The 14,269-nt window shown below is 44.7% G+C and overlaps 1 protein-coding gene and 1 pseudogene across 1 annotated transcript in view; both read left to right on the top strand.

Annotated features, from left to right (window-relative positions):
* The window catches only part of LOC142468032 (transforming protein RhoA-like), a 41,346-nt gene extending 27,329 nt beyond the window's left edge, over positions 1-14,017 (top strand). Inside the window, exons 2-5 of the mRNA XM_075574096.1 lie at positions 1,926-2,083; positions 6,735-6,855; positions 8,791-8,921; positions 13,608-14,017. Of these exons, the coding sequence (XP_075430211.1) occupies positions 1,926-2,083; positions 6,735-6,855; positions 8,791-8,921; positions 13,608-13,781 (584 nt within the window). The 3' untranslated portion in view covers positions 13,782-14,017. The remainder of the gene's footprint in view (positions 1-1,925; positions 2,084-6,734; positions 6,856-8,790; positions 8,922-13,607) is intronic.
* LOC142468430 (lamin-A-like) lies at positions 11,164-13,328 on the top strand (annotated as a pseudogene).
* Positions 14,018-14,269: the final 252 nt, after the last annotated feature.

The following is a 14,269-nucleotide window of genomic DNA, read 5'->3' as shown; positions in this document are numbered from 1 at the left end:
CTGTCACCTGTCATGCTAATTAGGAATCATGTATGAAAGACTGATTTCCTGTTTGCTCTGGTCTCCCCACAAGAGCCAGGAGGCTGGAAGGCTGCTGAACTACAGAGGGGAGAAGCCTCTTCCCCAAACAGGTTCAATCTTTCTGTTCATTTGTGTAAGACTGCAAAAGTACCGTGTTTTGATGTTGGAAGTGGAAAAGCCACTTCCAACCCTGAGTCAGGGATATCTAAGTTAAGTTATCGCTCAGGTGAGCAGCTTTTGTTTTGATCTGTTTTCTGTTGTATGCACTGTGGCAGTCTCAGTGCCTGGGACTGAATAAACCAGGCATAGCCTGTTTAAAGGAACAGTACGTGACGCCTCATCATTTAACCTACCCTAAAAGACCGTGCTCTAAACAGTCCCGGACAAACGACGGAGCCCCGGAGTAAGCCGTTTGTCACAACATGTACACTCATACACCGCACTAATATACATGTACACTCATACACCGCACTAATATACATGAACACTCATACACCGCACTAATATACATGTACACTCATACACCGCACTAATATACATGTACACTCATACACCGCACTAATATACACGTACACTCATACACCGCACTAATATACACGTACATTTATACACCGCACTAATATACATGAACACTCATACACCGCACTAATATACATGAACACTCATACACCGCACTAATATACATGTACACTCATACACCGCACTAATATACATGTACACTCATACACCGCACTAATATACACCTACCCTCATAAACAACTACACTAATATACATGTACACACATACACCGCACTAATATACACGTATACTTGTATACACCCGCATTAATATACACGTACAATCGTATACACCCACACTAATATACATGTACACTCATACACCACACTAATATACACGTACACTCATATACATCCGCATTAATATACACTCATACTCCACACTAATATACACGTACACTCGTAAACACCCATATTAATATACACGTACACTCATACACCGCACTAATATACATGTACACTCATACACCGCACTAATATACACGTACACTCATACGCCGCACTAATATACACGTACACTCATACACCACACTAATATACATGAACACTCATACACCGCACTAATATACATGTACACTCATACACTGCACTAATATACATGAACACTCATACACCGCACTAATATACATGTACACTCATACACCGCACTAATATACACCTACCCTCATAAACAACTACACTAATATACATGTACACACATACACCGCACTAATATACACGTACACTCATACACCGCACTAATATACACGTATACTTGTATACACCCGCATTAATATACACGTACAATCGTATACACCCACACTAATATACATGTACACTCATACACCACACTAATATACACGTACACTCATATACATCCGCATTAATATACACTCATACACCACACTAATATACACGTACACTCGTAAACACCCGTATTAATATACACGTACACTCATACACCGGATCAATCGGCAACCTAGCTAATAGCTTATCATTGTGTGGATTGTATTGATGCACATATTAAAAGAAAATTTAATAATAAAAATTAAAAAAAATCCTGCCTGCACTGCTGCTTTAACCCCACCACCCCCCAAAGCTTTAAACCTGTTTTACATGGTGAAGTTGTGTGACTGCAGAGCTGTGGCTTTAAATCATCATTGGTGTAGCTCAGTGAGACTGGACCCGATGTATGTAATTACTGAGACTTTTGCAGAAGTCTGTAAGCAAGCAAAGCAGTGCTGGGGTCCTGTACAGGCCCCTCTGGCAGGGAGATGGGGTGAGGGGCTGCCCTGTGCAGGCCCCTCTGGCAGGAAGATGGGGTGAGGGGTTGTGCTGTGTGTGACATCTCTCCTGTTTCTTTGCAGCCATGGCAGCCATTCGGAAGAAGCTTGTGATTGTGGGAGATGGAGCGTGCGGGAAGACCTGCCTCCTAAGAATGATCCGCAAGGACGTGTTCCTAGAGGTTTACATCCCAAACGTATTTGAGAACTACGTGGTGGACATTGCGGTGGATGGCAAACAGGTAGGAGAGCGAGGGGGTGGGGGTGGCAGGAAAACCCGGCCGTAGGAGTATGGGGGTGGTTACCACGCTGCTGGGCACGTGGAGGTCCACCTGAAAGGTGCACTAGTCAGGCAAGTCTTGTTTGTGCATTTTTATACACTAGCTGAAGTATCCAGCGTGGCTGGGGAATACTAAGAAACCAAAAGATACTGAGATTTATAAATGGATAATTTCATTTTTTAGTATCTTAACGAAAACACTTATGTATTTTTATTCTAATGCTGTTGGGTAAACTAAATTTTAATTTTTTTTCCATCAGGCAAAAAAACATACAATTTTCTCCAGTTCCCACTCTGGAGCATCCAACATAAATCTTACCAATGTGCAAATCATGGATTTTCTAAGTTCAGTCCAGCTACTTACAATCCTGCCAAATTTGGTTAAAATCAGTGCAGTTTTGAAAGGTTCAGTCCGCCATCTTGATTCAAAATGGCGTCCAATTGTATCCAGTAAAACAAGAATAACACGAGGCACTGCGGATTTTCTTAATGCTATTTAATTAGCCAAAATCTTATGTCTGTGTAGATTGAATGGCACTCTCATTAATTAAGACTCAGCCGTGTAGAGGAGTTGCCAGTTAAACAATTTTGTGTTCAGCCTATCACAGGATAGTTGGTACTATATAGGGGAGTATTCAGACATTTACCATCCACTCTTTGACAAAGTCCCTTGCGGGATGAAACGCGTCAGAGGTCATCTAGTTGCATGATGTTTGTCCATCTATTTCAATAAATAGCCGTTTTTTCGTGAGAGCTGCGTGTTGGTTTTACCTGGTTACCTCAGCGCGCCGCTTTTCTTGATTGCTGTTCCGGATACTTCAGCTGGTTGCACGTGGATTTTACACACAGTCGCAGGCACCTATAAACCGGTGCATCATCTCCTCTGCAGTGGGCACACCGGACACAGCGTGACAGCAGGTACTTTATTGGCAGAGTGGGTCGGGGGTGTCATTGCATCAGCCAGGCTGTTCCTATTCAGGATGGTCGGCGATTCTTAAGGGCACCCGTTATTACCCCTCCCCCAACCTGCTTTATTTATCCGCTGGATCTTCTATCATGTTATTTCATCAAGTGCCCTACCTGTGTGTCTCTGATTACTAATGGACATATTACCCACTCTCTAGCCCTTGAGCACTGGCGGCAGCTTACCCCTGCATTGTTTCCTCTAAAGTGTCCCAGAGTCTTATATACCCATATAAACCCCCCAGCATGCTCGCTAATGATGATATAAAACACCGTCTGTTGTATTCTGTATCCTCATTATTCCTCAATGCTGCAGCCATTGCGATGTCCAATGAAAATGTCTGCTTAGCACACGTGATCCGTTGTATCCAACGTCATCCTGTATGTCAGCCGTCATCAAGGAAGAGTTTCATTGATGCCCGGTGCCATCTTAGTGACGTCATCATGGCTGTGTTCAATCTTTCTTTACTCCCGCGGTGAGATTCCATTGTTGCTAGGTATCCGACCCTGCGCATGCGCAAAGTGTCAGTCTCTATGGACTGTGATAATTGATCCTTTAGACTTTATCCTGTTGTGATTTTTCGTCAAACATGATTTGATTCGTAATAACCTTATGTTCCTCCAGAAGAAATTCAAGTCCAGAGAGCTGAAAACAATATGTTGTTCGGGAAAGTCCCAGAAATTCACCAGGAATGACGACATATTCCAGTATGTGTATATATATATATATATATATATGTATGTATGTATGTATGTATGTATGTATAAAGAGAAACAGCATATAAGCAGTGTCAGTAGACCTCATGCCTCAAGTGACTAATAGTGATAATGTAAAAAATAAATTCTAGCTAATATTAAAAAGGAAGTATGCTAAGACATCATTTTGCTTGTTTGTATGGAATATTGACATTTTACAGAGCATAAACAAGCGTGTCCAAACAACTTTGAAAATGAAAACCTTGAATATTGGTCCTCTGCCTGTGTGGCCAGCACAGCAACTTATCACAGGATGAAAATGTATACGTAAAATAAAGTACACTATCTTCCTGTCCAAAAACAACGAAATGATACATTATCATTCAGTCCCCTCGGATGTACTGTGTTGAGGGTAAAAATCCAATATGATTCCCTTTGGAGCAAGAAAGTGTCCTTTTCTATCCCTGAAATGGCTTTTGACTTTCGCTCTATGCCCATCAGTTTAAGAGAGGAAATGGGATGGTTAAAGTCTCTGCAATGTTTAATGAGTGCAGTTTCTTCTGCGCAATGTGTGATCTTGCTCTTGTGCTCTATGTATCTTGTTTTTAACATTCTATTTGTTTTGCCGATTATAACAAAGTCCGCAAGGGCATTTAATAATATAAAATACATTGGATGTAGTGCACGTTATCCTGCTATTAATTTTATAATAATTTGTTCACCAGTTGTCCTGGAACAGGAATGTCTATTTCTGTTGCCTCCTGTTCCTCCCCCCTTTTTCCTTGCAGCTCTGCCTGCTAGCCCTTTATTAATATTGTTTTCCCTGCAGTAATAATTCCCAGTGCAGGTGAAAATGGATACAATAAGTTATGTTCTCATCTTCTAGCTTGCTGGAGTTGGTTGCCGTGAAAACCCCTGTAATTCCCCTGGCAAAGTGGACTTTCCCACTCTCCCCTGTCTGTATTCACAGTTTACTCAGCCCAGTCTCTCATCCTGTGACATACTTCCCTTAGCTTTCTTTTCTACCTCAGCAGGCTAAGTAAGCACTACTCATGCCTTCCACCTCTTGGTAAGAGTATCGTTTTTTACTTTCCCCCCCACTATAGGCACCCTCACTGTAGAGAAGCCCTCTCTCACTACAGCACCATCTGCAAGTAACTTTGTATATCTGCTGCTTTCCAATAAAGTGAGGAAAAGACAAAGAACTTGTGGTGCTTGTAAAAGGAACTAGTTAAGCTGCCTGGCCATACGATATCAGCATATTCCCTGTGGCTCAGAATACCAGTGTTTAGGCTATTGCAGACACTGCAGTTATGGTACTTGAAGCATCAACATTTTGGGTTTCTTAGAAAATGGAATTTCCCATAATATTCTTTAGAATCAGCCCTAATTAGCTTGTCCTTTACATTTCTACCTCAGCGATAAGCAAACCTAGGTTGAGATTCACATAATTTCCCCAGTGTCTCATCATTTTTTTTTTACATTTCCAATGTTGGTTAATGCTTTTCTTTATAACATTACTAGCTGCTCTAAATTGTGTCACGCTAGTCATTCTATCATTTTCCTTGGCCAGTGTGATAGTCTCGGGTACCTGAGAGAAAGCATTTTGTATGACTTCTTTTGTGTGCCCTCTTTCTAGCGGGTCTCTATTTTCTTTAGAGTTTTGTTTAATTGTGGTTGTCTGTCCACTGTTCTTGATGCCCTAATTTTTTTGTGGACATGGTGTTTTAAAGTGATACAGGATGAAAGCTAGTGGCATGCAATGTAGCATTTTGATCCGTTGGTTTTCAATACATATCAGTGGACAATTTGTCTTCATTTTTGGTTAATTAAACATCTGAGAAAGAAATTTGCTCGCTACTCCAATTTTTGGTAAAGCGTATTTTTGTTGGCAGACCATCCAAGTAATCAAAAAATTGTATTAGTTCGTCTGATGTGCCCTCCCATAGAAGGAATAAATCATCGATGTATCTGCAATAACAACACTTTTTTTATAATAATTGGTGGAAAAATTAAATCTCTCCTCAAAGTCTGTCATAAAAAGATTTGCGTATGAGGGCGCAATGTTGCTCCCATTCCTGGGGGATTTCTGGGAATTTCCCGATCAACATATTGTATCCAGCGCTCTGGACTTGAATTTCTACTGGTGAACATAAGGATATTACGGATCAAATCATAGTATAGGATCGATTATCACAGTCCATAGAGACTGACGCTTTGCGCATGCGCAGGGTCGGATACCTAGCAACAATGGGATCTCGCCGCGGGAGTAAAGAAAGATTGACACAGCCATGATGACGTCACTAAGATGGCACCGGGCATCAAAGAAACTCGGCCTTGATGACGGCTGACATACAGTATGACGCTGGATACAACGGATCACGTGCGCAAAGCAGACATTTTACTTGAACATCGCAATGGCAGCAGTCTTTTCCAGCTGCGGCATTGAGGAATAATGAGGATTCAACATACAACATATATATCATCATTATATATCATCATTAGCGAGCATGCTGCGGGGTTTATATGGGTATATAAGACTCTATGGGACACTTTAGTTTAAGCCACTCACCACTTGAAAAAGACCGCTCTGGTCGAAACGTCGCTAAGTTTTTGTCTCATTAAATAGCATTAAGAAAATCTGCAGCGCCTTGTGTTATTCTTGTTTTACTGTGTGATTTGGATTTCCAGCAGGACTTCTTTCAACACAAGCGCACCGGTAAATATGTATGTTTCTTTCTTTATAATATGGTGTGCAGCAGTTATCCCCCATTATTGCAGTCCAATTGTATCCAAACATAGACAAAAACCTGCTCCTTGATCTCAAGAACCATCATGCAAAATTAAGTAATGCTACCTTAAGAGGTGTCCAAATGCACAGCAAACAGACAAACTGCTTTCCAAAATATATAGTAGATCGCCGCTTCTCTGACACTTCCTTCCTCTGCCACTAGGTGGAGCTGATGTTGTGGGACACAGCTGGGCAGGAAGATTACGACCGGCTGCGGCCTCTGTCCTATCCGGAAACCGACGTTATATTAATGTGCTTTTCCATCGCTAGCCCGGACAGTTTAGGTAGGAACGAATGATCTAATAGTGACACATCACTGCACTTGAATCTTTAACGCAGTACTTGGTTATGTTAATGTAGGAATATGAAATACTTCAGCATGTGTTGCAGGAAGTCTCTGGTAGCGAAAGGGTTAACCTGTTCCCCTTGTCCTGAGCACATTTCTCTCCTAGTTTTGCCATCTTTCCTTAAACACTCACTGTATCTGCATTTATTCGCTCAGGCGCTGCGTTGTCGCTGACGTTACTGTCTGTGTGTCTGTGTGTGTGTGAGATCTCCTCCGTACCTCTCTCCTGTGCACAGACACTGATGTTAGTGTGTGAGATCTCCTCCGTACCTCTCTCCTGTGCACAGACACTGATGTTAGTGTGTGTGAGATCTCCTCCGTACCTCTCTCCTGTGCACAGACACTGATGTTAGTGTGTGTGAGATCTCCTCCGTCCCTCTCTCCTGTGCACAGACGCTGATGTTAGTGTGTGTGAGATCTCCTCCGTCCCTCTCTCCTGTGCACAGACACTGATGTTAGTGTGTGAGATCTCCTCCGTCCCTCTCTCCTGTACACAGACACTGATGTTAGTGTGTGTGAGATCTCCTCCGTCCCTCTCTCCTGTGCACAGACACTGATGTTAGTGTGTGAGATCTCCTCCGTCCCTCTCTCCTGTGCACAGACACTGATGTTAGTGTGTGTGAGATCTCCTCCGTCCCTCTCTCCTGTACACAGACACTGATGTTAGTGTGTGAGATCTCCTCCGTCCCTCTCTCCTGTACACAGACACTGATGTTAGTGTGTGTGAGATCTCCTCCGTCCCTCTCTCCTGTGCACAGACACTGATGTTAGTGCGTGAGATCTCCTTCGTCCCTCTCTCCTGTACACAGACACTGATGTTAGTGTGTGACATCTCCTCTGTCCCTCTCTCCTGTGCACAGACACTGATGTTAGTGTGTGTGAGATCTCCTCCGTCCCTCTCTCCTGTACACAGACACTGATGTTAGTGTGTGACATCTCCTCTGTCCCTCTCTCCTGTGCACAGACACTGATGTTAGTGTGTGTGAGATCTCCTCCGCCCCTCTCTCCTGTGCACAGACACTGATGTTAGTGTGAGAGATCTCCTCTGTCCCTCTCTCCTGTGCACAGACACTGATGTTAGTGTGTGAGATCTCCTCCGTCCCTCTCTCCTGTGCACAGACACTGATGTTAGTGTGTGTGACATCTCCTCTGTCCCTCTCTCCTGTGCACAGACACTGATGTTAGTGTGTGTGAGATCTCCTCTGTCCCTCTCTCCTGTGCACAGACAGTGATGTTAGTGTGTGAGATCTCCTCCGTCCCTCTCTCCTGTGCACAGACACTGATGTTAGTGTGTGACATCTCCTCTGTCCCTCTCTCCTGTGCACAGACACTGATGTTAGTGTGTGTGAGATCTCCTCTGTCCCTCTCTCCTGTGCACAGACAGTGATGTTAGTGTGTGAGATCTCCTCCGTCCCTCTCTCCTGTACACAGACACTGATGTTAGTGTGTGACATCTCCTCTGTCCCTCTCTCCTGTGCACAGACACTGATGTTAGTGTGTGTGAGATCTCCTCCGTCCCTCTCTCCTGTGCACAGACAGTGATGTTAGTGTGTGAGATCTCCTCCGTCCCTCTCTCCTGTGCACAGACACTGATGTTAGTGTGTGTGAGATCTCCTCCGTACCTCTCTCCTGTGCACAGACACTGATGTTAGTGTGTGAGACGTCCTCCGTCCCTCTCTCCTGTGCACAGACAGTGATGTTAGTGTGTGAGATCTCCTCTGTCCCTCTCTCCTATGCACAGACAGTGATGTTAGTGTGTGAGATCTCCTCTGTTCCTCTCTCCTGTGCACAGACAGAGATGTTAGTGTGTGAGATCTCCTCCGTCCCTCTCTCCTGTGCACAGACACTGAGGATTGATTTATTTTTGTGACAGAAAACATCACTGAGAAGTGGACCCCGGAGGTGAAACATTTCTGCCCCAACGTACCGATCATCCTGGTGGGGAACAAGAAAGACCTGCGTAACGATGAGCACACTCGCAAGGAGCTCACCAAGATGAAGCAGGTCTGTACCCCTCCTGCTGTCTGCTTAAAGAACCACGTCCTGATTCAACCTGTATTGGTCAACCAGCGTGTCCCACTGATAGTAAAGCTATATATTTAATATACTATGTAGCTCAAAACATTGGCCAAGGACTCCCAAAACATTTGTACTTTTCTAGACCAAGATTTTAAAGGGTCGAAAACTCTCTGTTGTTATGAAGGGGAGATTCTGCTGAGAACCGTGGATCCCAGACTCTCTGAAATTCCTTAATGGTGTCTTTGAGGAACGCAGTAAATTTTCCAAATACCATAGTTTGGTTTATTCTACTCTTAACTGCATTCATGACGAGGGCTGGTTGTTTCAAAGAAAAGGCATTGCAGCATCTTGCAGCTGGTAGTATGTGGGTCACAAGTTTATGTTCAATCTTGTTAATGTTGGGAAGGCGCTTGCTGAATAGTAAGGCTATGACTGGGTCGGGTCTATCTGGTTGGCTAGCTGGGGCAGCCAACGGATTAATGTGAACACGCCACCACAGTGTTTTTAGGGATGGACACCCCCACCGGATATCTAGGGCATCGAACAAGGCCTCAAAAAAGGATCAAGAGTATGGAGCTTTGAGGGAAAACAGAGTGTTTCCTCCGCAGTGAGTTGGAGGAGATGATGACTACTCTGGAGAAAGCAAACACCACAATTGCTGCCATGGATGAAAAGCAATTGGTTCTCAGATTCCAGGAGGAGCATAAAGGGGAAACAAAAAACACAGAGACACTCTAAGTGAAGAGGTTCTTATATTCAGTAAGTGGGATGATGAAGTCTTGGCTCTTTTAGAAGGCTTACTTACAAAACGTAAGATATAATCAAGCAGTGTGTAGGGGGATTAGCATGTCTCCCCGACAGGTGTGGTATGAGGTAGCAGGTAGTCAGTGGCTATCACTCCAAAGACAGGTGTGGTAGAACTCAGCAGGGTTCACAGTGTTCAACAGGATAAGACCCCCATGAAAAAGAGAGAGAGAGAAACTCAATAGCACAGATCAGCTAGGTACAAAAATGCTTTGTTTAAAATATAAAGTGTGCACTTACAATAATGCAATTAAAATGGGCTTTTCACACTTGTATAGTGTATGGGAGAAATCGTCTGCCGCACTGGCTCACCGTCCTGCCCCCGCCGACGTCTGTTGTCCTGCGTCTGACCACAGCTCACAGTGTGTGGCGATCAGATGCCGCAGCTCTGGCACATCCCAGTGAACGTAGCTTCTGACGTCACCTCCGGATCGGGTCTGGCAGTATCTTGGCAGCTGGCGGCATCTCTCCCCTCAGCTCCAAGGTACTCAGGAACTCCCACTATACACGTTTCGCCAGAGGAATCGGCTTCGTCAGGAGTCTCCTAGCTGATCTGTGCTATGTAGTTTCTCTTTTTCATGGGGGTCTTATCCTGTTGAACACTGTGAACCCTGCTGAGTTCTACCACACCTGTCTTTGGAGTGATAGCCACTGACTACCTGCTACCTCATACCACACCTGTCGGGGAGAGATGCTAATCCCCCTACACACTGCTTGATTATATCTTACGTTTTGTAAGTAAGCCTTCTAAAAGAGCCAAGACTTCATCACATTTACTGAATATAAGAACCTCTTCACTTAGAGTGTCTCTGTGTTTTTTGTTTCCCCTTTATGCTCCTCCTGGAATCTGAGAACCAATTTCTACATCTTGGGGACAAGTGAAGACGAATCCCACCAGAGGATTTTGAGCAGGGGGTTCAAATTTATTACTTTCTTGTATTGCACATTTTACTTTTTTGCACTGCACTAGTTTATTTATATTCACTTATATGTATGCATAATTGTGACATACACTGATTATTAATCTATTCATTTTTTAGTATTAAGTAAGAATCACAAACTAATTTTTTTGCGCCTATTTTTCACTTTGTTACAATATATGGAGGAAAAGCAAAGCAAGGCTGACAGACTGATTGCTAAACTTAAGCAGAAATATGAGACGGCACTGCAAGAGGTTTGCAATTGCCATAGAAAGTTGGAAGTATCTCAGAAAGAGGTTCACGCTCACAGCACAGAGCTGGAACACTCTGGCTAGGAAGGCCACGGTCTAAACACAGAGATGTGTACATTGGAGGATGCCTATGAGACGGTCCTAGGGGACATAGAGAATGTAAAGAAATAGATCATAAACCTGAAGGAAGAGGTTTGGAATGTGACAAGTCAGGTCAGTGAAGAGACTGAGAAGCTTCATCAAGTATGAAAAATGAAGAAGCAATTGGCGCAAGAAAACTTAGATATGCAGGAAGCACTGGAGAGTGCAGAAAGAATGCTGCATAAGGAACGTGTCTCCCTGGCAGACCACATGCTGCGGAGTCAGCTGCAAGAGCTGAAGGCGAGTCTACAAGAGTCCAAGGAAAAACAGGCGGATGCCGAGAAGGTCAATATTGAGGCCAAACTTAAAAACAAGCATGAGATTATGATCTCTGGCCTAGAAGACCGTCTTCAGTGAGAGGAGAAGCAGCGCCAAGAGCTGTAGAAGAATCGTCGGAAGTTGGAAGGTGACTCCACCGACCTGCATGATTAAATTGCAGAGCTACAGGTGCAGATTGCTGAGCTCAAGATACAGCTCGCCAAAAAGGATGAGAGGGAGGAAGTGTCCGGCCATCAGGTGGCCGACCTGACACTGCGCTATGAGACCGAGATGGCCGATGAGAAGGACCAGCTGCAGCTGGAACTGGACAAGGTCCAGGAGGGGTACCAGCAGTTGCAGGTCAGAAATAGAGAAAAAGAAACAGATTTAAGCCTTGCTCTGAGCCAGCTGGGAGATGTGGAATCACGACTCAACTCCAAAGAAGCTGAACTGGCAACTGCACTGAAAAGAAGTGCAGAAGGACAGCTTCAAGAGCTGAAAACTCAAATAGCTTGTCTTGAATGCTCTTTAAGTGATACCACAAAATAGATGCATGCTGAAATGCTGTGGAGAATGGATTTAGAAAATAAAAGGCAAACACTTAGAGAGCAACTAGCATTTGAAAAGAACGTCCATGAAGGGGAAGTCGGGAAACGGCACGAGACTAAGATAAGCGAAATAGATTCCAGCCGTCGGACAGAATTCGAAAGCAAGCGGGCAGAGGCTGTGCAAGAATTGAGGAAGGACCACGAGGAACAAATTGTGGATTACAAGGAACAGCCGGAATGGACATTCAGTGTTAAGATGGAGAAAGAGATTCCAATGCTAAAAGAGATACGTTGGTCACAGAAGGAGATCATAGAAAATGAACCCAATACCCTCACTGATGACAAAGAGGAAGCAGAAACAGTTGATTTTGATAGTGCTGCTGTTATTCCAGAAGCAGATAGGCACCCTCCTGGGACTACTGAGAACCAACTCATTGATCTGCGATTTAAAAATCCAAACCCTCAATTTCATTTGCTGGGTTCAGATGATTATCAAATTAGTGAAGGCACCCAGGTCCACCACAAAAGATGTTTTAGCCAAGTGGGTGGCAGAACCTACAAATACAGTGGATGGAAAATCCTGATGTTATCAATGTTAGAAATCCAGAAAAGTCAGGGGAGCGGGGGATGTAACACCATATGAGAGAAGAAAAATGGACATAGAACAGTACTGTATGACAGTGGGGGTTCAGTGCTGTAAACATTTGTACGATACATGTGGGAGAAGGAGCGGCTCAGTGTGTAAAGACACTGGCTGGCACTGAGTTTGAAGCAAGGGGAACCTGGTTCAATTCCCGGTGTCGGCTCCTCGTGACCTTGGGCAAGTCACTTTATCTCCCTGTGCCTCAGGCACCAAAAACACAAATTGGAAGCTCTACGGGGCAGGGACCTGTGTCTGCAAAATGTCTCTGTAAAGCGCTATGTAAAACAGCAGCGCTATACAAGAACATGCTATTATTATTATTACAATAATGACTGACTCCTGAGGAAGCGAGAGCGAAACATGTAGAGTCTGAGCCAGCACTCGGTGAAGCAGCTGATCCCGAATGGAGGATCGGCGTTGGGAGGAACGCCATCCACAGCAGCCACGTCATCCGGTCACCTGATTTCAGAACCCGGAAGTGACGATAGCAGTAGCACTGGAGACTTGGAGTGGGTGTGACATTGAATTCTTCGTGCTGGACAGAGCCCTGCTCCCCGGAACCGACATTCCTGAATTCCTAGAGGGAATGACCTGGAGCCCTGGGATGGATTCCCCAGCACCTAAAAGATAAGAACTCTTTTGGCATATATTACTTTAGTTATTGTTATGATCTGGAAGTAGGATAGCTACCCAGGTGGGTAGGGAGAGGCCTGCTTGTGTAGTTAGTTTCTTTAGCAGTAATAGGATTTTATTTTATGATTTGTTTCACCTTAAAGGGACAGGGTGCCCATTATTTTCTTTGGTGGTCTAATACAGGGTTGCGCAAGCTGGGGGGACAGATTTTAGGGGGGGCATGGCGGTTACAGAGGCCTCGTGCTATTCAGCGCGAGGCCTCTGTAAATTCACTTACCAGGTCTCGCGTCCATGCGTCTCCATGATGACAGGCATCAAATGATGCCACGGGTCATGTGACGTCACATGACCCCACGGCGTCATTTGCCGCTCGTCGCCATGGCAATGCAGCGCACCAAATTATGCCGTAGGTCACGGGACGACACGTCAAATTACGCCATGTTAATCGTTACGCCTTCCTTTCCATCCCGCAGGAGCCGGTGAAGCCGGAAGAAGGCCGGGACATGGCCAACCGGATCGGAGCCTTCGGATACATGGAGTGCTCTGCGAAGATGAATGACGGAGTGAGGGATGTGTTCGAGATGGCCACGCGGGTAGCCCTGCAACCCAGGCGCGGAAAGAAAAAATCCACGTGTCTTCTCATCTAATGGAAAACACCACGTAAAAGGACAAAAACCCATCCTCACACTCCTGGGAGAGATGGGGGAGCCAGCATATGAAGAGGGGAGCCCCATGGCATTGAATACTCACGAAAAATCCTTGAAGTGATGTTTATTAATCTTTAGTGTTCTTACTGGCCTTTATTTATCTTTTTCATTTATTCTGTAATGAGTTAAGAGAATTTATTTGAATAAAAATATAATCTTGCTGCCAGTATTTTAAAGCTGATCTTTTTCCTTTGATATATCTATCAATCAAATATAATATACTAGCTGAGAGACCCGGCGTTGCCCGGGAGAGGGGGGGGAGGGACAGTGGACGGGAGGAGGGGAGGGGGGGAGCGGAGGGAGGGAGGGGGGGAGGGACAGTGGACAGGAGGAGGGGAGGAGGAGGAAAGCGACAGTGGACAGGAGGAGGGGAGGGGGGAGGGACAGTGGACAGGAGGAGGGGAGGGGGGGAGGGACAGTGGACAGGA

The sequence above is a fragment of the Ascaphus truei genome, chromosome 17, assembly GCF_040206685.1.
Source record: "Ascaphus truei isolate aAscTru1 chromosome 17, aAscTru1.hap1, whole genome shotgun sequence".
Classification (NCBI taxonomy): Eukaryota; Metazoa; Chordata; class Amphibia; order Anura; family Ascaphidae; genus Ascaphus; species Ascaphus truei.
Note: the sequence above shows the minus strand (reverse complement) of the source record. Positions and strands in the feature narration are given on the sequence as shown.